Below are 24,912 nucleotides of genomic sequence, written 5' to 3'. Positions count from 1 at the left end.
AACAACCCAACTTAGGATGCACACTTAACTGTGAGAACATTCTCTCTTGATAAATTAGGGTGATTAATAAAAGGATTATTGAAATATTAATATCAAAGGAAATGTTAAGACACTCCCGCTTTTGTCAGTTGAAGAGGATTTGCTCCCTAAAAGTTAAGATAATGTTATTTTCCTGCCATTTTAAAGACACTAAAGTATGACTTCCTCTTGATGTCAATGTCATCATGATCAAATGACATAACTTCAATCAGTCTAAATATCCTAAAACATCACATCCGGCATCGGAAAAGGGCCACATCAACAGCTGTTTTAGCTACTTGGTCTCAACTAATATGATCTGACAGCTTGCAATAAAGATGACTGGATGAAACTCAGAAAACAGGAAGGTATAAGATCACTAAAGTATACAGTTTGGATCACACACACACACACACACACACACACACACACACACACTGCTACATAGTGTTTCCCTCTAAAGCCCATAACACACCCACCCAGACAAAGATCCACTTCCCATTCAGATACGCAAGGAGAATTCCCAGAGTTCCATTCTCTACATCTCACTGGAATGAGATGTTCCATTTCCTGTTCCCTGAGGGTTCTTGCAGGAAGTGGCCTTCCGGTCTCTCTCTGCCCGTGTTTGTTTCAGTCTCAAGAAAATATGCACCTCTGACACAGCCCAAACAAAACATTCTCACAAACTGGGTTTTATGAAATACCACAAGAATGCTGTCAATACTTCATACAACTCAAGGAGAGTGTTTAGAAGAGCATTTTGACTTCAAAATTGAAGGTAAACTCATTAATAGCTCAGAAGGTGGAAGGACTATGATATTTAGAAACTAAATACCTGTCTGATGTAGAGGGGTGTCCGTTGTGGGCGTTCTGTTTATGTGTGTATGGTGAGTCCGGAGGCGTGTGGATCCGATGGTACCCGCTGTGTTCCAGCGAGCCGATGCCAGCATACGAGGGCTCCTCAGAAGGAAGTGAGGTCAGGGTGGACCGACTGAAGTCCTGGATCTCAGCATAGTCTCTCTCTCTGGCCTGGCGCTGACGAATCTCTCGTGTTTTAGCCTGGATCCTACATAGACACAAGTAAAAAAAAAAAGAATGACAAAACACACAAAGATAAAAAAAAAAAAAAGATACACAAGTTAAAAAACCTCAGAAAAACAAATAATAATGGACAGATCAGGATTTAGCTAAATGATTAGTATGCATACACGCACAAAATATAAAAGCATCATAATGCTTTAACAAAACAATGATGACAAAGAACAGAACTGAAACAATCACTTAGGAAGAAGGGCTGAGGAAGTGCGTACGGCTGGCAGGTAAAGTGTCAGGAAATGCCTCTGATTAGAGGCTGATGACAGTTAAGATTAGCTCTGACTCTGTATGTGTGTGTGTGTGTATGTGTGTGTGTGTGTACCTCTCTTGTTCTTGTCTCATTCTGCGCGTCTCTTCCTCCGATGCATGAGTTTCCTCTGCCTTCCACTTTGGACCATCCATACGCTCGTCCTTACGGTTCTTCCCGAACCTTCAACACACACACACGTCACAAGATGATGGTGTGTATGACAACACATTCTTCCCAATGAACTGGGAAATTGCATTCAAAAGCTACTTGGTTCAAAACACTAGTCACGTGTCCCTTTCATTTGAATGGGCATCATGCTTCTGAATAAAACTCTTAAACCTGTCGCCTCTAATTAAACCAACATTAAAGCTCTTAATCCATCTATTCTAATTCAGTTAACAAACTAATCACTGTTTTGCAACTCTGCAAAGCGGTGAGCGTGAAAAGTCTTCTTTTCTTTGCAAATCTTTGTTTTATCAAGCATATCGATTCATTAATATTCCGCTGACGTGCGAAGATTGAAGTGTACTGTGCAAGAAAGCTGAATGGAGTTTCAATACCTTTGTATGCCTATGAGTTCTGATTTTTGGCGGAGCTCATTAATATGTAGCAGGTATCTTTGGCTCGGTGAGGCAGATGACAGCCATTAAAACACTCCACTGCCCCAGAAGTGGACTAAAATGATTTAAAAATGATTTATCTATTGCTGACAGATTGAAAAACATTCAAATGAGCTGCGTTCTTGCTTTCTCTCCCCTCCAGTCTTCTCGTATTTCTCGAAACTTCATGGAAACTCAAACTTTTCCTCCGTGTCTTGGATGTGATTGTCCATTCTGCCTAGAGCTCAGGAACATTCTGTCACTCCACAGAGCACAAAAACTCACAGCCTATCAATATTAAATGATTCGATTTCAATCCCATTAGTTTTTTATATTAGTACAGGATGCCGAATACTAGTAGTCGTCTACTGTTTATATACCTGTACACTACACTAATTCAAAAGATGGGGAACGGAAGACAAATATAATATAATTTTTGCAATGTATTGGCTTAAATAAAGCATTAAGCTTGCCAAGGAAACTACAGTCCATATCTAGAAACCAGAATAATAAAGAAACTCAGTGCAACACCCTAGCAACACACCAGAAAACACCCAGAACACCTTTGCAACAGCACAGCACCAGCCCTGCAACCAACCACCTTAGCAATGCGTTAGCAAGATTTGCATGTGCAAAGACCACTCAATTTTCTTCACTCACATCTTTCACCTATTTTGTGTTCTGCCTATTGTTGGCAAAGTCTTTGAGTCAGGAACATGCCTATGATGCGTCGGTGGGCAGCTCTGTGGGCAGCCCTTTTATTCCTTTGTTGGATTTTGAGGTAATTAAGGACATGAAGAAAAAGTGCTCTGGGCTCATCTGCGCTCTTATCTTCATTATTCTTAGTCTCTTTAATCTGACGCAAAAAGCTGTTCAGATCTGCTTTTAATTACCTGAACATCTCTCCAAGACCCTTGAGCATTCCTTTCTTTGTTTTACCCTTCTCTTTCTCTGGCTTCTTTTTGTCCTTCCCCCCTTTTTCTTTCTTCTTGTCGTTTTGAGGCTGACTGCCATTGATAAGCTGTTGCTCGGTGACGGGAAGCGGAGTGAGATCAGCTACCGTGGAAACGGAATCCCGCCCTGATCGAGAGCTTCCTTCATTGTCCTCCTCCACTACAGGAAGAAAAGAAAAAAGGGGGAATGCTGTTATTATGAGTCATAATCAACTAAATTAATACCAATTAATCAAATTAAGTCGTCATCTCAAGATTTGCCATATTTGAGTGTGTTCACTGATTAAACCAGGAGCGGCCATACATGTGTCCATGCACTCCTCTTCATCCTCATTTGCTGCTGGCCTGTCGTACGATTTGTCAATTGCGGCTCGGAAGCTCTCGTTGCAGCCCCGCCCCCGTATGATGCGTGGGCGTGGCCGGTGAAAAGGCATGTCGCCGTTGAGAGTCACCTCAGCGACGGCAGTCTGTAAACTTTCCAGAGAGCTGGACTTCTTTAGGCCGAGAGACGGGCCAACATCATGTGAGGAAGAGCCTGAGGAAGAGTTCGCTAGTTAAACCACAAAGCACAATCAACTAGTTATGCATGCAGTCTGTCCACCAAAAATCTCAACCGTAACCCTGATAAAAGCTGCTATATTTATCTGAACATTATGTGGAGTGTGTGTGTGTGTGTGTGCACGCACATGAGCTGCTATCGTATGTAGTCAGCCATGAAGGCGTGAAGATGCGTTTCTGTATTATGTGATGAAGATAAATGAATGTAAGTGGAAGCCAGGAAAGATTGCATTAATTTATCTTAATCAAGCAGCACTGCCTTATTGAAACCCGTCTGACCTCCCATGCCATTTTTAAATATAATAAAGTTGTGTGCTCATAATACCGCAATATTACAATAAAATGGATTTTCAGAACAAAATGCTTTACAAAAAAACAGTTCAACCTCAATGGCAATAATATACAAAAATAAATGTAAAGAAAATATGTATATATGTAAAGGTGAAAATAAAGTATTTTTATTTTTTTTAATAAATTAATACTTAATCAAGGATACATAAAATTTATTAAAAGTGACAGTATAGACATTTCTAATGTTACAAAAGCTTCTATTTCAAATAAAATGCTATTCTTTCAACTTCTTTGAAAGCAAAGATATCAAGACACTGATGATAATAAGAAGAAACGTTTCTCAAGCACCATTAGACTGCTTTCAAAGCATATCAGAATGACTACAGAAGAATCACGTGACACTAAAAACTGGAGTAATGGCTGCTGAAAACTTCAATTGCCGCCACAGGAATACATTATATTTTAAAACAGGAAAAAAAAGTTATTTAATATATATAATATATAATAACATTTTACAATACTAATTTTTTTTACTCTTTTTGGTAAAAAAAAATGAAGCCTTTACGAGCAAAATAGACTTCTTTCAAAAACATCTATATTTATTTACATAAATATCAATAAAATACAAGTGATTTCCGGGTCACTACATTGGCTAAACTGCAGAGTATGAATGCTGTAACCTGTTTTTATAGGTGCTGAAATATGCTGTTTATTAGAGTGGTGATAAACAGGCCTAGGAAAATAAACAACGGTGATACGGTAGGGAAAAAATTATCTCAACATAGAAGAAAAACAGGCAATTATTAATAATCCTGGAGTGTGGAATAGAAGTGAGTGTGTGTGTGCAGGAACAGAAGTGCAGGAGTGGTCATGCTTACCTGGGTGGTTTTCTGTGTAGTGTGTGAGGTTAATCTCATCAGCCACTGTGTGAAGGGCACACAGACATACACATACATTGACAGGACGGTTAGTGTGACCATTCAACATGCAGCAAGCAACCATGCATGATTCACCATCAACAAACCAGACGACAGAAACAATCATTCAGTGCTCATTAACAAAACTGTGTGTTTCCACAGTGATTCTGCTGATTCAGAGTTATCACTTTTCCACTGAGACCATGCAGGAGCCCAAACCTTCATCCCCATCCCTAACTTGCTAAGCTCAAAAGCAGGAATCACTCACATCAGAAATCAAAATGATAAAAATGTAATTGAAACAAAGTTTTTAAAACAACAATTCAAGCTAGATATCTAGATAGTGTTAACTATATCTAGAAAAATGACCTACAAAAAACAATCAGCAGTGGTCTAGAAACCTAAATTCTAAACTCAAATTAGAAAAAGGTCAAATTAAATAATATGCAAAGAAGTGTAAGTGGTGAAGAAGGCCCACGAGAAAAAAAAAACTTGTTTGAGTCAGTGGAAAGATGGAAGGTTCTGCAGGATCCCTTGTCTGCACTCTGGCACCATTTCAGTGGTAAAGCGTTAAGTGAGGAACATCTAGCAGAATTGCATGAGTGGAAACAGTGTTCAGATTAGAAAGCACATGCACAAGGGAGACCAGTGCAGACTTAGTGACGGTGGAGTGGTGAATGCTGATAACCAGAATGAGAGGCATTCTGAGAAGTGCTCTTATAAAGAGAGGAAAGTAACTTGAGCAATGAATTCGATTTCGAGGTGGGAATTTATTTATTGCGACTGACCTTTACAGCATCTAGGCCCAAGTACTGTGTTTGGGACTGATCTTTAGAGTATTTAGGTCCAATTACTGAGTTTGAGACAGACCTTTAGAGTATCCGAGTCTAAGTAATATGATTTGACTTTATATTTTGAGTAATGAAACCAATTTAAGGGATTTTAAAATTGACCTTTGGAGTATTTAGGTCCAATTAATGTTTTGGAGATTGACCTTTACAGTACTGAAGTCAAAGCAATGTGTTTGGAGATTGACCTTTAGAGTATTTAGGTACAATCACTATGTTTGGGACTGATCTTTAGAGTGATTTTGTCCAAGCACAGTGTTTGGAACTGATGTTTACAGCCTCTTAGTCCAAGCACTGTAATAAAGGCTGGCATTAAAAGTATTATAGATTCAGCCACAGTGATTGGGACTGACCTTAAGAGTATCTAGGTCCAACTACTGTGTTTACTCTGCTCTTAATTTTTAAGACTGACCTTTAGAGTAACTAGGTCAAACTAAGTGTTTTGGGTCGATGTTTACAATATTTAAGACCAAGCACTGAGCTTCAAGTTGATCTTAAGAGTGTATAGGACCAAGCAAGTGTATCTTTAGACTATCTATGTCTAAGTACTGTAAATTGAATGGATGTTCACAGTATCCAAGACCAAGCACTGTGTTTCCAATGATCTTTAGAGTATCTAGGACCAAGCACTGCATTTAGGATTAATCTTTAGAGTACCTAGGTCCATGCTCTTGGACTTGCGGGTCTTGATGATATCGAGTTGGCTTGCGTCTCCATACTGCTTGGTGCGTTTTTCAGACATGCTTTGCCTGCCAAAGCCTTCCCTCTGAAACGCCCCCTCATCATTAGCACTGGAAGAGCTGAGGGAAGGACAGAGAAAGAGAGGGAGATTAAATCATAGCACAGTGTCCAGCCCTTGGCCCTGTTCTAATAACCGAAGCTCCTTTGACAAACAAATAAAAGGCCATGGACTCAATAACAGCAGGAAGATCGTCAGAAGAGTCCGAGAGTTGAAGCTCGAAATAGAAACAAAGACAATAGATACTACAAGAAATTACAAAACTTTCTAAACTGTCCACTTTTATTTACCTGTCTGGAAGTTCTTGGTTCCAGGGTGGTGGTGGCGGAGTCTCCACAGCGAAACCCATGTCTTCGTGAGAACTGGATGACGATTGGTCAGACAGCTGGGCGGGGAGAACATGTGGCCCGTCGTCTTCAATAATGACTGTGTCATCCTGAGGCATGTTGACCGTCGGCGAGAGCTGATAATGATCTACAATGAGATCAGAGCAGGAAGGGGTGTAGAGACAATCAAATTGTTTTATTATTATAAAGTAATCAAGTAATACAGCTAATCCTGGTCATAGTGCGGGTTTCATGATGGTAAAAATAATCCATACAAAAATAAATCGACTCGTTTTGAGCAAAGCAGGTCAGAGAGAATCACAAGAAAGTTGTAGTCCTCCTCATCTGGACATGCTTGCTTGCTCTGGATGCAATTTGCATGGCTGCTTTTTCTATATCATCTTGTGCAAACAAATTTGGCCCTTTTTCCAGTAAATACTGAGAGACATTATGTGGTTTATAGAGAAATAGTGCAGTTAGCTTGTTTGTGTTTTTCTCAGTTCAAAAAATTCCCACCCTAGACTAAAATAAAGCCCATGAGAAACACTTTCTTTTTTTCCAGTACATACTTCAATAAGTGAAATCGTGTGGGATGTAAATGATCACAAAATGCATTATGGTTGGGAACAAAGTGCTTTTTAAAGAAATACTGGTACCAAATGATTCTCTTCACGCTCTTTAGCTTATTAATGGTTCATGAGTATCTTTTTCCATTAAACACTGTAATCTTATTCATTTTCCCAATAGAGATTTTAAGAAGGTTTCATTAATAAGCAATGATACAATCCATAACATTAAAATTTGGATTTGAGGGGAAAAAGACAAAGATACAAGAGTGTGTACTTTACGGATTTAACAAGGGAAAGAGCTACACACCTATAAAGCATTGAAAACTAAATTTTTGTATTAAAAATTATGAAAAAAAAAAAAAAAACAATATGGGCACTATAAAGTTGTTTTGGCACAATTTGAGTGTCACTGATAGGTGGAGATTTCTTTACAGAATCATGGGTAACGTAGTTTTCCCATTAGGAATTCCATTGTTAAATGTGATTGTTTAAAAAATAAGCTGAAATAATGTGGACTGATAGCTTTAACAAAAGAATATACCATTGATTAACAAACTCATAGCTTACCTATGGAGAAAATTACTTTTTTTTTTTTTTTTTACTTCCAGACAGACTAATGCATTCTAGGTCTCTCCACCACGCAAATACCTAAATGCTAATTTCTTTAATAAAAAAAATTCAATTCCTCAAAGCATCTGAAGATGAGACATTAGCCTGCTGTATGTTCATAGAGAGCCTCACTCAAGCAAATCCAAATCCAATCTAACACATTTACTGAGGAGAGTTTGAAAACAGGTCTTTAAATATATGGACAGTCACATTCTGATCAAAGCAAGTTTGTATCTTTCTGCAAGAGTGAGAGCGAGCAACTGAAAGCCTGTCTGTGTTAGTGTAAATGGATGGCATGGTATGAGGATGACTCTACATATATTGAGTAAATGGAAAAGCATAGGCACGTCTCTGTGTGGCACCCTGCTACTGTCATTTCCCATGAGTGGATTCGATTGTTGACAGGGAGGATAACAGCTCCCAGAGAGCTCTCAGTGAACCTCCACGGCTCTGCATCTGTTTGTCCAGGGTAACACTCATATGTTTTGTGTTAGACCACATGTTTCTTACACACTGCAGCCCAGAGATGCCAATTCTACTTCTGAAACCTGATGCTGCATTCAAATGTGGTTGTAGAGAGCACCTGGTGATGGTTAACTTGCAAAATAATGCAAATAATTAACTGCTTAAAAAAAACAACAACAACAAAAAAAAACACTCTGAAACCCAATGTGTTTTAGCTGATCTGAAGGACATATACATGCCTACATATTTCATTTTAAAGAAATTATACATTTATCTATAAACATTACATAATAACATTAATTTATTTTAATATATTCTTATATAACACACACACACACACACACATATATATATATATATATATATATATATATATATATATATATATATATAGAAATAGAAATATAAAATATGCAAAATTACTTTGATTTATTAAGCACAACATTTAATATTTATATATACTTCTCTAAATGTAGCTATGCATATGATTGATCTATCAAAAAGAAAAGAGGATTTGGGGCTTGTTTCATCCGGTCAGGCTGGAAGACCAGCTTTAACTGGCTAAAACCAGCAAACCAGCTTAGACTGTCACAGAGATTACAAATGTAGTCCCTTAAGTATGTTGCTGACTCACTCATTTTATGAGGACTTGTGTTGGCATGTGGCCTAAGATTGTCATCAAGCCCCTCGATTCCATACAGCGAGTGTGAGATCCGTCGCTCGTGGTCATCAGGAGACGGGCTCAGGGTCCGCTCTAAACCTCGGGGACTGCATCGGCTCTCCCCCTGACAGAAACCAGAACAACAAGAGGAACATCAACATTCGAATCACACACCTCTAAATTTACCTTCCGAGAGATTTAACTGGCTATTATTTCAACTCTGGCTTCAGTGGGCTCCGTCTCGTTCAAATGCAGACACTGAACACTCAGCATGATGGGAAAATCTTGGGCAGTTATGATCCTTGTGCAGCTTTTAAATTGTGTCCAAAAATGTGTTTTAAAATCAAGGCAAGACTAGAGGAATTAAAATGATTCATGACAAAATATGACCATAATGTAGCAAGCTCTATATTCTGAAGCACATCAAGTAAAAAAATATACATATATTTAGATGTTTTTTTTAATGCAAACGCCCATTTCTTTTCAACCCAAAATACTAATGAACTATTACTCTCTTGCATAACTAATACATGAACAACGATCAGAGCTTTCAGACTCTCCTTTTCAGATTCTTCTTTCTTTACCTCAAGGCGTTTGTTGATTCGTCTTGCCACAATCAGCTGAATCATCCCTCGCTTGTTGCCCTCCGTTGACATGGACTTGCGCAGTGTTTCCATGGCGTCCTGGTTTGTCTTCCCTAACAACGACTCCCCATTGACTGCGATTAGCTGATCGTTGACTCGCAGCCTTCCATCCTACGCCAGAGAATGAGGTTATTAAGAAGATTCAAGACATTTAATATGTACACTGTGCTACTCATAACAAAACTATAAGACGATGACCGCTACCGATGACCGCTTGGGGCAAGATTTATTTTAAAGAATACAAAATGTTGGTGTGTATACATTTCTAACCTTGCATGCTGCTCCTCCATTGATAATAGACTTGACAAAGATGCCCAGGTCAGCATGGCTCTCCTTTGACCTATTACCCTTGACACTGACTCCTAAACCCGCCGAGCCAGAATCACTCAGAGGCACTTCCAACGTCAGGAACTCACGTGTCCCGTCTGGTGTTAGGACCAACTCCTCATCTTCTACCTTCTACAGAGAAAGAGACATAGGGACATTACGACAACATAGAAATAAAGAAAACTCGGTCATCATTGCATTAAAGATTTTTCATCCTCTTCATCAAACTGAGACAGAAAATTGGGGAACAATGACAGCTAGGAGAGAGATATTTATGGAAAAAAATATATATCTTCATGTTAATACACTATCATGGTTTGCGCACACTACAAATCAGCAATTCAGAATCTATTTAAAGATATTTAATCACCCTTCAGTCCCAAACCCATATGACTTTCTATCCTTCATGGAACACAAAAGGAGCAATTCTCAGAAAGACTCAACTTTCTCTGAAAATAGTCACCAGTGCAATTCTTCAAAATCATCTTTATGTGTTCAACAAATGAAACAAAGTCACACAGGTTCACAATGACAAGAGGGTAAGTAAATCAAAATTCACTTTTGGGTGAGTGTTCTCTTTAAAAGATGACAGAATAGCTCATTTCTCATATCTTGCAGTGAGTAATAGACCCTAGACACTATGAATCTCTGCCATAGAAGTTTAAAATTCAAGTCTCTCTTGTCTATTACCATTTCCCTGACACACAAAGCTGCCATTTTCACCTGCTCTTGAAGGAAATTCAGCACATGTAAATGAGGCGGGGAGGGCAGCTTTCATGAGAAATGATGCCTGACAAACCTCTGCTCTCTGATTCAGACGCACAGATAATAAACCCATTACATCTGCTGCTCTTCTGACCTCTCCAGTGGCTCCCTCGTGTTAGTGCGTGAGTGTTTGTGTGGAAAACAGAGACTAAGAGAGATGAGACAGCTTTAACAACCATCTACTGAACGACTGCTCTATAAACTCTATCTTTATTGAGCTTTAATCACCTTCACTTTATGTAACAACGTCCGAAACACACACAAACACACACTTGTGTTCAGAAGGAAATGGACGGCTTTCATTTAATTCTCTCCTGCACTCTGCACCGCCACTGTTAGAGCAGATCTTATCAGACTTGAGAGGTTTTAATGCACAAACGTGCAAGTTGCATCAAGTCAAAACAACTGCATAACTCAAATCACAGTGAGTAGATTTACAGTAATAATCACAACCAGATGAGGATGAAATAATAATGACTAATTCACTGGGAAAATCACAGCAACATAAAGCTTATACAGCACAAAGACAGAAAAAGATACGGATTGTGATACAGAGAGAGTGAGTCAGATAAATTAGTCATTTATAATCCGTAAATGACTGAAAATGAAATCATTTACTCAACCACATCATCTCAAAGTACTGGATCAGGATCATTAAAGAACTTCAGAGACCCCTGCGCATACTTTGCATGACAACAACGGTTAACAGTTCTTCTCATGAACAGATGTAGAGAAGTATGAGCGGCTCTGAGGGTGTGTGTGCAGTTCTTACCCATTCTCGTGTGTTCTGCATTGCTGGTTCTGTGTTCTAAAGAGAGTGAGGAAGGAGAGGACTAATGGTAATACTGCAAATGAAAACAAACATGCACACAGTGCAACCAAAGATGGTTCTTAAGATCACTCAAACTGGATTTAATATATTAGATCAATTGTTTTTTTTTTTTTGCCCTTAATATGAATGTGAAAATTGACCCAATTTACCTGAATTGACCCTTCTCAAGGGTAAAACAATGATGTTTGAAAACACCAGTAAAAAGAAATACACTGAAAATGGTGTAATAATAATAATCAAATAAAAATAGTCCTCTTTATGGAGCTCTCATTGAAATGCAAATAGTGTGAAGAAAATGTGAAATCGCAAAACTTAACCTTGACTCAAATACACCACATGGTGAGACTTTAAGTGTCAGAGAGGCTGTGCGATATAGTGATGGACAGTTTTATGAAGACATTAGACTTCACACCTCGACACTTTCTCTCTCTCACACACACACACACACACACACACACACACACACACACACACAGTTCCTTACCATCTCTCTGGGTAGAAAGGACTCTTCCTGTCTCATTACCAGAAGACTCACAGTCCCGCCCATGGGCGTCGCCCTCAGCAGAGAAACCACCTCCTCCTGACCACGCCCATTAAGATCCACCCCATTGACCTGTGCCAACCACAAAATCACTCATTGTGTCTATATTTAGATTTTATTCATTTATAATTGTTTCATCATTAATAAATATACTAAAAATGTATTGATTTCCTTTTACCTCTAGCAATCTATCCCCTGCTTTCAGTCTCCCGTCCTGTATGGCAGCTCCTCTTGGCAGAATGTTCTTCACGTAAATAGGGGCGGAGCCTCCAAGAGGGACGTCCCTTGATGTGATGCTGAACCCCAGACCTTCAGGCCCTGACAGACACAGAGAGAGCACAGTAAAAGACAGAGCTAAGGATATATACAGCTATCCATTTCAACCTGAGACACAAGTTGTTGTATGATTAAAACCCTGTGTAATAGCTCTTGGTGACAATTCACTGATTTAATGCCACATTACACGTGCCTGCTGGTATGATGCTGGTAATGCCACGATGGGGAAAAAACTAGGGATGCACCGAAATGAAAATTCTTGGCCGAAACCGAAAACCGAAAAAGAGAAAACCAAGGCCGAAAACCGAAACCGAAACACCTAAAGAAATTATGCCAATTATTAGTACCATTGCATTTATTGCTATGACCGTGTACTAACTTTACTAAAATTAAGACATTGCAATTGCATAAATTAATATTAAAGTTTCAAAGATAATTACAATTACATAATTTATTTTAAAAAACAACAACATAAAAATACATAATTACAAATGATGCAAATATTTATTAAGCACATTGCAACAATGCACAGTATAAAATAAAATTCAAACTAAAAATTTATCCCACTCATGTGTATATTTAATAATAATGTACAGGCCTACTGGCCTGCAGAAAGGTTGTAAAATGAACATTTCTCTCATAAAAACAAAGTGCATTTAGGTGAAGTGCATTTGAAATTGTTCTCTGTAGGACTAGAAAGTGCATCACTTCTCCAGTATAGGCAAGAGGGTTGTCACTTCTGGGGATGGGGACTTCAGACAGATAACCATCTAGCTGTTGAGCAGTTGAGCTTGTCATCTGCCTGACATTTGAGAAATATTTGAGAGAGTGTATTTAAATAGGGCCAGGGCATAAATAAACATTTTTATCAAATTAAAGCAGAAATCTAGCAGAAAATCTAGCATAAATATGGCTACAATCTGATATTATGTATGTGTGTGTGTGTGTGTGTGTGTGTGTGCGTGTGTGTGTGTGTGTGTGTATATATATATATATATATATATATATATATATATATATATATAGTAGCCTAAAGAACAAAATAGCCAACGTATTATTATTATTTGAGGCACTTTCTTGCAGAATTCCACTGAACATATCAGACAACGATGGTGCATGCCACTCATCTGGTGCAGAGACCAGTCTTTTATTCTGCGCTCTGATCTGTCTCCTGCGCCTGGTGCTTCTCCGTCTCCACACGGGTTCTCCCCATCCAGCACGGCCTGGATCATTTCTCGTGCGCGCTGCCTTATTTCCGAATCCAAGAAATGGTCTTTATAACGCGGATCAAGCACATTCGCGAAGAAGTGCAGAGGATCCGACAAGATCTCAGTGAGACGTGTGCTAACAGACTCTATAAGACTGTACTTTTCTTTGTTTTCACTTCGTGGTCCGTCTCAATCTCTTTGTTAGGAGACGCTTTAGTGCTGCGAATAAAGGAATACGAAGAGAGAGAATGTTCTCACTGGTGTTAAGTGAATGTCGCGTGGAGCTCGTGGTCTGCGCTATGCAGGTGCACGTGCAGGTCGCGGTTTCTGTTTGCGTCATCACAACATTTCGGCCGTGTTGTTTCGGTGATAAAAGTCTATCGGCCGAAAACCGAAAAGGCCATTTTCGGCCGAAAATTTTCGGTGGCCGAAATTTCGGTGCATCCCTAGAAAAAACATAATATAAATAAACATTTTAAATAAATACATTAAATTAATAATTAATTTTATAATAACAGGTGTCTACTTTCATGTCAATTGCTTGTTAAATGATCAATGATTCACAATGTGTAACCCAACATCACACTGAGGTCACAATTTACAACTAAATAAAAAAACTGATTTCTGATTTCGAAAAAAAAGAAAAATGAATTTAACAAATAAATTCCTTCATTTGTAAAGTGGTTGACACAGCGAGAACAATTTAGATACAAAAATGCTTAATACATTTTTAAAAATGTATTACATTATATTATGTTTGGAGAACATTAAAAGCAGCTTTTGTTATTAACGTATCACCTCTATTATATTATATTATATTATATTATATTATATTATATTATATTATATTATATTATATTATGTGGCAATTTGAATCTGTACTGTTCTACTACACAATATTCAGAGTCAGATACATAATGAAATTAAAGTACATTTGAAAGGACTGCAGTTTAAATGCATTCATTTAGCTCTCTAGTTTTTAATCCCACACAGTTCTGAGTCTGCTTTCTGTGTCAGATCTCTCTCTGTTTGCATGCGAGTAACATCGGAAGCTTGCAGCTTAGAGAACCATCAAGCAACAGCTTGTTTATGGAGACTACAGGACTGGAACAGAAGCCACCTGGACTACAGGGGTCTGAAAGGCAACACAAGGTCATGACCTATCAACCCAAAAGGCTGGGCTTAAACCTTCTGAGGTTCAGGAATTGGAGACTGTGTGAGAAGACCGAGATAAGAGCCCCTGAGCGTGTGAGAGAGACCGAGAGTGAGAAAGAGAAAGCGTCCCCACAGGTTGAGTCAAATCACACTTTATAAAAAATAAAAAAACACTGCAAGCTCTCCTGTGTGTGTGTGTGTGTGTGTGTTTGTGTGACTTGGGTCCAATGAAACACTGAGAGAATCAGACAGCCATATGGAAACACATCACACTGACACACAGCACTCCCTGCACCGCTGTTCCATAACCCCGCCGCCACCCCATGCACCCGCTGGGCCACCTGTCCACACACAGGTGCCAAGACTTGTGCCAACGGTTGTCAATCATTTCACATTTCACACCTTTACAGCAGGAAAACACACACACACACACACACACCAAACACACACACACACACACACACACACAGAGAAAGGAGATGTTGGCAGATAACAGAGCAACATTCTCCCAGCTGAATCACAGTACAGCAGAATCTGCAGGATTCAGGAAAATATGCTCAGCAATAGGCATCTGGACTCATTAGCACAGCCTTAATCATAAACACATTTTAACATAGCCACAACACATATTAAATCATTTTAATAAAAACAACAAACAAACATAATTTAGTTATCAAGACAGGAAGACTACACTAAAATTATATTCATAGTTTTAGTACAATGAATGATATAAAATTGTGTTAAAATTGTAATGCCTATTCAATCATTTTATTGTCAACAACAGTAATAAAATGTTTCAAATTCATCTTCATGAGATTTTCTCAGCAAATATTAATATATGCGGTAATCAACCAGCATAACGAGCAGTTTATCATCAAGTGACAGCCACTTAATAATTTACAAAAAGCAGCGGGACAGTTTTACTGATACCTTTTCTAAGCTGGATTCCAAGTCTCCGCCCAACCTTCTTGGTAAAGCCAGTTGTGGGGGCGGGGCTTAATCCTCTTTGGGGAGAGGAGGCGTGGCCTGATGGAGGTTTCCCTGATGAGCCAACAGGATGACGGATGGGAGAGCTGGTATCCAAATGGTTATTTGGTGGGTGTGGCATGTGCTGGGCCAATCGGTGAGCAGCGTGATCCAGGCCGACCGGGTCATTTGTGAGGGAGTCAGGGCTGAAACGTCCAGAAAGGTCAATGTTCACTCTGGGGTTGTGTTCATTATGGGATATCTGCTCATACAGGGATCTCATGGTGGTCGGCACCACATGGAACAAGATGACAGGAGAATGCATTGCCTGACGAAACATGTTCTGAGCTCTGAGAACATACAAAAACATACAAACATTTAGGTTTATGGAGTAATACAATTACAATAAATTTTCAGCATTAAAACATTACATTTATTTAAAAAAATGTGGGGGGGAGTTAACGCACTATCAGACACAAAGCAAAATTTAAAATATTAGAGGTTCACTTAATGTCAGAGAATATTTACATTTATGCATTTATAAGACGCTTTTATCCATAAACGACTTGCACTGCATTCAGGTTAGTATATGTGTTCCCTGGGAATCGAACCCATGACCTTTTGTGCTGCTAACCCAATGCTCTACCACTGAGCCACAAGAAAAGGAGATGGATGAATAGGCAGAAGGATGAACAAATGGAAGGATGCACGCATGAATTAATTAATGGATGGACAGATGGATGAAAAGATGAACAAATGGATGACAACTGGATGAACGAATGGAAGAACAAATGGACGAATGGATTAACAGCAGAATGAATGAATGAATGGATGGACATCTGGATGTATGGATAAATGGGACTGATAGATGAACATTGATGGATGGATGAACAGATATGGATTGACGGATGAAAATATGGATTGACGGATGAAATGATGGATGGATGGGGAGATGGGTGGACAGATAGATGAACGAATTGATGGCTGAATGGATGTGTGGATGAACGTTAATGGATGAATGGATGGGGATTCATAGATGAAAGTAAATGATGGATGGATGGATGGATGGATGGATGGATGAACATAAATGGGTGGCTGGATGAACGGATGGATGAACAGATGATGATGGGACAGAATGGAAGGATGAATGGATGAACATATGGAAGAACAAATGAATGAGTGGAGCGAATGAATAGATGAGATAAAAAGTAAGGAGTTAATGGGACAACAAGCACTCTGTACACATCAGAGGTCAGAGGTCAAGTCTTACTGCTCAAATCGGACATTCCGCAGATCTCCATTGTTGATCCGAATGATGCAGTCATTTTCCTGAAACAAACCCTGGACGTCAGCCTTCCCTCCATGCTCCAAACGCTTCACCAGCAGACCCAACGTCCTGCAGCACACACACACACATACACACACACAAACACTTGATCTAAACCTGAGAGTCTGAGATTTATTATTTAGTCATAAACCTCATCCATTTGAAATGAAACATTAATTTGATTGATATTGAATTGAAAGAAACTGAACTTAATGCAGCATCATGAAGCACTTCTGAACCAAAGCTAATTCCTCAAGATAAATAAGATTCTCCATCTTTTTAACTCTGCGTCCTGTTGCGGCAGCTCGCTGCCCGGAGAGAGATGAAGATCACAGAGATATAAAGTGGCTTTTAGCTCGATTAGTCTGCCTGGTGAACATTCACATGCAGATGCTGTTTAGATACTCTATCTCTTCTAGAAAAACTCTTATGGACTCTCTGCAGAGGATTCAATGAATCTTTAGAGACACAAACATTTAGTCACCTCAAATCAAACAGTGGTCACTCAGAATATCAGGTGATTCCAGAGGGGAGACTTTCAGAGCTCAGAATATGCCAGTGACCAAAAAATATCATAAAATGACTATTACATTTATTAATATACTATTACATATGCAAAAAGAACAATTCAGGCAAACATGCATAAAAAAGTTTTTTTTCTTTTGTTTTGAGAGATGGTGATCTTAAGCAAAGTTTATGTTCAGTGGTTGAGTTTCCCAGGTTAAAAAATATATATTTTATTTTAAATTTTGACCCATTTATTGATTTGATAATGGAGTTTGGTGGATGTTACCTGCGGTCTCGTCCGCTGAAAGGCACAACATGGATACCGAGTGGACCTCCGTCATTGGACACTTCCACCAATTTCACAATATCACTGTAGGACAGAAGCAAAAAAAAAAAAAAGAAGAGAAACTATCAGAGAGAGTAAAGAAGCATGTAGTTCTGTGTAACTCCATCACGGTCAAATCAAACGAAGCAGGATGGAGTCAGAACATGCAAAGAGTCAGAATGTTATGAAGCTGTCACACAAAATGCACCTTATGCATACATAGTTAAATGCTATTCATGCATCTATATAGAGTAAAGTTACAAAATATGTCCTAAAATGTGAGCTTGCATTTTAGTCATGTTTGTCAAAGACTCACACTATAACACTAATTTTGGCATCAATCCCAACGCATCTCAAAAGTGTCAGACAGAACTGTGAAAGACTCGACCAAGATTATAGATTAAAGTTTATGAGAGATTACTCCAAAACATTTCACTCTGATCTCAGTGTTTAAGAAAAGAAAGACATTTTATAATAAAACTCAAGAGTCAAAACGTTTCATTACCTGCAAATCAAACTGACAGCATAAAATAAAAGATAATATCACCGCTGCTGCCAGTCAGAGCGTGTGTGGGTTTGTGTGTGTGTGTGTGTGTGCACATGTTTTTGTGAAAAAGCAGGACACAACTTTGTATAATGACATGGGTATGAAACAGGTTTTACAAGGAGAGGGTGACTTATGAGGACATAACCCATGTCCCCATTTTACAAAACGCTTATAAATCATACAGAATGAGTTTTTTGAGAAAGTAAAAATGCCCAAAGTTCCTGTGAGGTTTAGGGTTAGGTGTAGGGTTGGTGTATGGCCATAGAATATACAGTTTGTACAGTATAAAAACATATAAAACATAACGTCTATGGGATGTCCCCACTTTTCACAAAAACAAATGTGTGTGGTGGTGTGTGTGTGTGTGTGTGAGAGAGAGAGAGAGAGAAACACTTACTTGAGCGATCTCACTCCCATGTGCTCTAAACATATATCCGCACGTCCCACTGGCTCTATCCTACCGTTTTCCTCCTCATCCTGCAACAAGAAGAAAACCGCTTAACTCACAATGCATTGCACTCAAACAAACCCTTCCAGAAATACATTTGACATGATTTAACATCAATACATAACAAAAGAAACAATGCATACATGACATGAAAGGACCTGGGTGAGGACTTCTGCAGGGAGATCGGAGTTCTTCTTTTTCTAAACAGTATGAAGGAATTCATTCTCCATTTGTACAGGAGATGTTTCACCTGATACACCACAGATCAGGTGAGATGTACACAAGAGCTCACGCACACTACGGTGTCACTTGATTATTTGAGTAGCACCACAATGCCAGTGACACACACACACATCTGGTTTACTATCCTTGTGGGGACTCTCCATGTACAAACCTTATTTATCACCCTACACTGCCATGACACCACTTATGTTCTCACATACACACTAAGTATGATTTTGAAAGTAGTTGTTATCTTATGTCACTATTTTGTTTCTAATACTTTCATACAAATTAAAAACAAGAAAAAATGATACACACAACTCTAGGTCCAAACACTCAACGGAGCTGTGGTTGGGAACAAAAAGGAAGAAAAAGAAAGAAAAATGATAAGAAAAAAAAGAAAGAAAAAGAGAAATGGCTTAAGAAAAAAAAAACGAGAGAAAAAAAGGAAAATCCAATACGAAAAGAATGAAGAAATAATTGAATAAAGAGAACTATAATTTTTTTTAAGAAAAATAAAAGTACAAGAAAAAGGAAAAAAGAAAAAGAAAAAAAGAATTGAAAACAGAACTAAAAGTACAAAAGGAAAGAAAAAGTAAATATAGGGAAAACAAAACAGAAAAGGAAACAAAAGAATGAACAGAAAAAGCTCTCTCTCAGTGGTTTAGTTTTTTCCATGTTGTCTCTCTGTGCTTTACAAGTCTCTCGATTGCACTTTATTTTACAGTACGTGTACTTACATGTACTTATAGTGTACTTACAGTGTATTTATCTAAGAAGGTTCTGATAATACAAGGTAACTACATGGGGTAGAGTTAGGTTTAGGGGTAGGTTCAGGGTTAGTACCTAGTTATTACATAGTTATTGTAATTACTATAATAAGAACATAGTATGTACATGGGGAACAGGACTGTAAAATAAAGTGCTACCAGTCTCTCCATCTCTCTATCTAGGGCAGTTGGTCAATCACTCTTTTCCTCTGTGACCAAGGGTTTTCAAAAGTGTAATACAGAGGAAAACACAATGGAAGGAAGTGAAGAAAATAGCTGTGATACACAACACACCCTTTACGGCAGACATAACCATCCCATCTTATATAACAGCGGTCTAATATGACAAAAGAGTGTGTGTGTTTGACAGCATAACTGTACGAGTCCAACACCGCTGGCCTTCTGACAGCATCCAACACGCTTAGACTGATCAGAGACTGTTGCCAAGCCATTGTCCTGCTCGGATCGGATCCAAACCTTTCTCCTGGCAAAACGCATTTTGCAGACAGTGATTGTTTTGAGTAGCCAAGTATTTCTCTGGGATTCTCCTAAACTGAAATGACTAATAGCATAAGAACACAGATCCAGAGCAGTCTTTTTTTTATTTTATTTTTTTAGTACCGTCTCCCTCACTGAAGCTGCGCATTTATTTATGCTTTCACCAGCAAAGCCCGATGGGACAAATACATATTCACAGGTTAAAGACCTCGTCCTAATTCTGTCAATTATAAGTTTATGTTTGAGAGTTACTCCTGCTCTTATATCAGCGAGCCTCACTTTAATTTGCTGAGGTGTTGCTATGCATGACAAGAAACGGGGACAGAAGTAACAGTGAAAGCTTTAGTCTGTCAGCCACATCCATTTTTAATAAATGAAAGACAAACAGAACAACCTCTGGAAGAAGAGTGTGAGAATTACAGGAAAAAAAAAATAGTATATTCGTCTATCTATACTGAAGAGAAAAACTGATTACTGAGTTACAACTGACCTACAGCAGCACCTACTGGAGAGAGACAGAGATAGAGAGAAAACTATATATAGTCTTATCTCATTAGCAGTCTAAAGCTGAGAGTGATTTATAATCGCTGTTTTATCTTTATGATTAATTACAGACACACACTCCCCTCCTCCACACAGACCCCGTCTCCCTGGATCCACTCTCTGATACACCACACATCTCTTCTCTCTCTACATACTGAATGCAACAGTGCTTGCACTATACTTCAGTTCCAATCAAAAGAACACAATATAACACAAATGCACATTTCTTTTAAAAACGGTACAATATTACAAGTCGTGGCATGTTTCTTTAATTAAGATTTTTAAGTATGTTTATATATCCTGTTCTTTCTTTTTTTTTTACATTTTAAGCATGCATTTTAATGCAAAAGCATTAAGCTACAGGCAGTTTTGGGGTATAGACTTTTACTCTTATGCAAGATTTCTATTAAAACAAACAGAAACAGACAGTCAAATGAAACTGTACATTTGTGATAAAAACCCACTTGTGATCATCTCTGATTAACATGTGGAAATATTACCAATTTAAATAAAGTGGCGCATGTGTTCTCCTGTCTCATGAATCAGTGTGCTGTTCCTTTAAAAAACATCCTTTTTACATTTCAAGTAAACAGCAACGCTTTGATCTGCGAAGACTGTGGTTTTGCTGTCAAGTCCAATATAGTTTTGTCCTTTAATAACAGCCTTTTTACAAAGATTGCATTACATCATGACATATTCATGAAGCAATCTGTGCTGAAATGTGTGCATTAACTTTTCAAAGAATTGGACATGATTAAACTGTTCTTTCCTAACACTGGGATCTTTCTGAAGGATATGGAGAGCAGCAGGCAGCACACGCAGCCAGAAACTGCAGAGTTTGATGGACTTTCACACATTTTACTGCTATTTTCGCTGGTGTTTAGCAATAATAGGATTTATCCAGCATTCCACTGAATAACCAACAGTGATTGGCCTAGCCAAGTATCTTATGTCCCAGTAGGCATCGCATCACTGACATTATTTTTTTGCACTTATCAATCTAAAATCAAAACAATGTGGACATTAATTGATTCATTTTTACAGCCTGGTTTCAATAAAAGCGCTTTCTGTACTTGGCAGAAAGTTTTAAAACTGTTGATTTCTTAAGAAACACGACCCTTTACATTGGGGTTGCACAATTAATAGAAATAAAACCCAAATGGCTTAGTGGGACTATCAAATGTTAAAACATGGCGTCAATTTATTCATATTGATTTATAAATGATAAAAATGCTATAACTAGATCATTACAGTACAAACCTGTTCCTGTCGCTCCAGCCAGCGGTCCACCATGGGATGATTGGCGCTGAGTGAGGAACGGGCCTTCTCACGCTGAAACTCTTTCTGATTGGACCACTGCCCTGCATCACGAGGAAGACTACGATATGTGTCGACACCTCGGCCCTGAGGAGAGAGAAATTATATTCTTACAGCATTAACTTTCTCTTTATTGCCTACTTAGTACACTGTAAAATAATAATAATGATTCACATGTACATGGATGGTCAGATTACAATATACCAGTAAAAGAAGATTTTTGGTCTATGAGGACACTGTACTGATGGATAAGAAAAAGCTTAAGTCAAAGCCTCGCACTACAAAGGAATAAACCGAGATGAAAGAGAGTGTGAGATGGTAAAAAAGAGCGAGCAAAATCCATAACTCATTGTCTGAAGAGTTTTATGACAAGCATTGACATAAGCATTACCCTGCTAGAAGGAGAACGGACAGAGAAATGATGGTCACATAAGCAAACGCATTAAATGAACTCGCACACACACACAGTAAATTTAACACACAAACAGCAGCTCAACATTCTTGGCTTGTTTATAGAGCTCTTTGAATGACAGTAAATATTCATAGAGATGTCATGAAGGGTGATGTGACCTCTGCCTCTAAAGATGACAGATTTATCGGATATGACACGAGAAATGACACCAGCAGGAAGCCGATTGCCTCTAAACAGCAATACAGCATACAGCCACATTAACAGAGTGCAATAGTGTCAGCCCACTTTTACCATGGCATTGGTTTCGAAAGTATTTTTTCCATTCATTTTTCAAAGTCTTTGTCTAAAGAGTTATTAGACATGAATCAAACCAACCAGCTATAATGAGAATTACACCAATAACAAACTTTTATCTGAAGCAAAAGAGTATTTGACAATCAGACAAGACTCTGTACTTAATGGCTTTAATGAGGGAAAATAACGATCCCATCAAATATACAAATGTTTTAAATTTAAAATAAAAAACAATGGAGAAATAGTAAAAGTTATTAGATTAAAGTTGATATATAGGAAGAACATTTTAAGTTTATTGGAAATATGCATATATATGCAAAAAAAAAAAGTACTGATACAGACTCAATTAAGAGATCTTTTGTTGTGATTTGTTATTGATTAATATAATGCAAATTGGTGTCTTTAACAAAAGCATAGCCATTGATTAACAACCATGAACTCACAACAGGTCTGTCTAACATAGGTTTCAAATTGAATTCTGCCATTATTTAGTAACCCTCATGTCCCTACAAACCTGCATGAATTTCTACTCTGGAACACAAAAGAAGATAATATGAAGAATGTTTGGAACGGTTCGGTCAATAAGGTCCAAAATATGTACAATTAAGCATGTTTTCCCTCAAGATATCCTCATTTTAAGAAGAACGAAAGTCATCTTAAATGATGTTTGTAAATGATGACAGAATTGTAATTTTTCAGAGTGGTCAGTTATGTTCCTCCCCTATAAAGCTTTGGAGCTTCACAGCTGCTTCATACCTTCCTCTCCAGACTGTTGGTGCCGGAAGAGAAACGTGGTTTCAGGAAGCCGGCGGTTGTGGACCAGCGTGTAGGATTTTTTCTGGAAGGTTCTTCGGGTTGTGAACCAGGCTCAGAGAATGACATCGCTGTCAGGTTCAACAATGCCGGATCACTACTGCGACGGACATGCAAAGGCATGTCTGTGAGAAATAGAGAGACCAGTGAGTGACACAAAAGGCCATTTCAACTTCTAAGGTCCTATACTACATTATGAGAGTCTCTTACTGGTTCGAAGCGTGGATGTGGTGACCTCTATCTCGCTGTGGGGCAGGTACGGCTGGAAGGCAGACAGTGGGGTGGAGGTGGACGGCTCTCCAGAGAAGAGCTCCGGCGACTGTGTGCCTGTGGAGCTCGCGCTGGTGCCGTCACCTCCAACATGAGGCTCCTGTTCATCATACACTGCCACCAACTGCAAAGAGAAAACACAGAGAAAAAAAGTCAAAAAAAGGAGAGTGAAACAATTGTAGGATGCCCTTTCTGCTGATTTGTCACCAAAATAATTCTGTCTAGCTGGCTAACATGGATGATTATTTGGGGACTCTTTGGTGTCATGATGTTCAATCAATGCCAACAACCATAAACGACAACAAAAATCATATATTTAAAGATTTTCAATTGATTACTCCTTAGAAACACGGAAACTTGGTTATTCCTGAGTACGAGGAGTCACGTAGCTTTATGAAGTCTGTAGAGAGCTTCAGTGTGTGTGCGGTGTCCTCATTTACAGCAGGACACTCTCATCACTGTGTCCCTTAAGACACTGGTGGATTTGGGACAGAAGGCAACATCTCATGCTACAGAGTGAACATCTGGTCTCAATTATGCGTGTGTGTGTGTGTGTCAACATGAATGATAACGCTTGAGGCACAGGTTCAGTGGGAGGGTTGAAATGGTTGGACACACCCAGTGCATTTGAGGCTTGGACTTGACTGATGGAGGTCTGGACCAATCACAGGAGTGCTGCTGAAGGGCACATTACCCAGAATACGCAGGGATGAGTCTTTTTGTGAGTGTGTTTTGCAATCCACAATCTTGAATGTGGGAAATCAGATACTGAAATGTGTGTGTGACCCCTCTGCATTTATTCAAGATGATTGCTAATGTCTGTAAGAAAATGAGTGGTGATGTCGGTTTTGTATATACTTTTTTAAGAGGAGTCGTCTGGACTATCTCAAACATGACACTTCTGGAAACACACTCATGGGAACGGACATTTACGCAACTATTTGAGGGGGTTTGTACATTAAACATTTACAATTTTGCATTGTTAGAAATACATGAGTGAGGCTTTC

At 38.6% G+C, this 24,912-nt stretch overlaps 1 protein-coding gene across 2 annotated transcripts in view; it reads right to left on the bottom strand.

Annotated features, from left to right (window-relative positions):
- The window catches only part of LOC127934521 (partitioning defective 3 homolog), a 93,943-nt gene that overhangs the window by 22,721 nt on the left and 46,310 nt on the right, over nucleotides 1–24,912 (bottom strand). Inside the window, exons 3-22 of one of the 2 annotated variants that reach the window (XM_052531966.1) lie at nucleotides 23,846–24,029; nucleotides 23,579–23,760; nucleotides 22,060–22,203; nucleotides 18,716–18,795; nucleotides 17,733–17,816; nucleotides 16,883–17,008; nucleotides 15,577–15,962; nucleotides 12,186–12,325; nucleotides 11,951–12,079; nucleotides 11,407–11,442; nucleotides 9,813–10,001; nucleotides 9,483–9,653; nucleotides 8,872–9,022; nucleotides 6,559–6,742; nucleotides 6,187–6,329; nucleotides 4,643–4,687; nucleotides 3,220–3,450; nucleotides 2,856–3,075; nucleotides 1,436–1,543; nucleotides 854–1,084 (exon numbers count right to left, since the gene is read on the bottom strand). In XM_052531966.1, the coding sequence (XP_052387926.1) occupies nucleotides 854–1,084; nucleotides 1,436–1,543; nucleotides 2,856–3,075; nucleotides 3,220–3,450; nucleotides 4,643–4,687; nucleotides 6,187–6,329; nucleotides 6,559–6,742; nucleotides 8,872–9,022; nucleotides 9,483–9,653; nucleotides 9,813–10,001; nucleotides 11,407–11,442; nucleotides 11,951–12,079; nucleotides 12,186–12,325; nucleotides 15,577–15,962; nucleotides 16,883–17,008; nucleotides 17,733–17,816; nucleotides 18,716–18,795; nucleotides 22,060–22,203; nucleotides 23,579–23,760; nucleotides 23,846–24,029 (3,164 nt within the window). The remainder of the gene's footprint in view (nucleotides 1–853; nucleotides 1,085–1,435; nucleotides 1,544–2,855; nucleotides 3,076–3,219; nucleotides 3,451–4,642; nucleotides 4,688–6,186; nucleotides 6,330–6,558; nucleotides 6,743–8,871; nucleotides 9,023–9,482; nucleotides 9,654–9,812; nucleotides 10,002–11,406; nucleotides 11,443–11,950; nucleotides 12,080–12,185; nucleotides 12,326–15,576; nucleotides 15,963–16,882; nucleotides 17,009–17,732; nucleotides 17,817–18,715; nucleotides 18,796–22,059; nucleotides 22,204–23,578; nucleotides 23,761–23,845; nucleotides 24,030–24,912) is intronic. The other variant, XM_052531974.1, reaches the window with a different exon arrangement.

The sequence above is a fragment of the Carassius gibelio genome, chromosome A2 (assembly GCF_023724105.1).
Source record: "Carassius gibelio isolate Cgi1373 ecotype wild population from Czech Republic chromosome A2, carGib1.2-hapl.c, whole genome shotgun sequence".
Classification (NCBI taxonomy): domain Eukaryota; kingdom Metazoa; phylum Chordata; class Actinopteri; order Cypriniformes; family Cyprinidae; genus Carassius; species Carassius gibelio.
The sequence above is the reverse complement of the archived record's forward strand: the minus strand, read 5'-3'. Positions and strand labels throughout refer to the sequence as shown.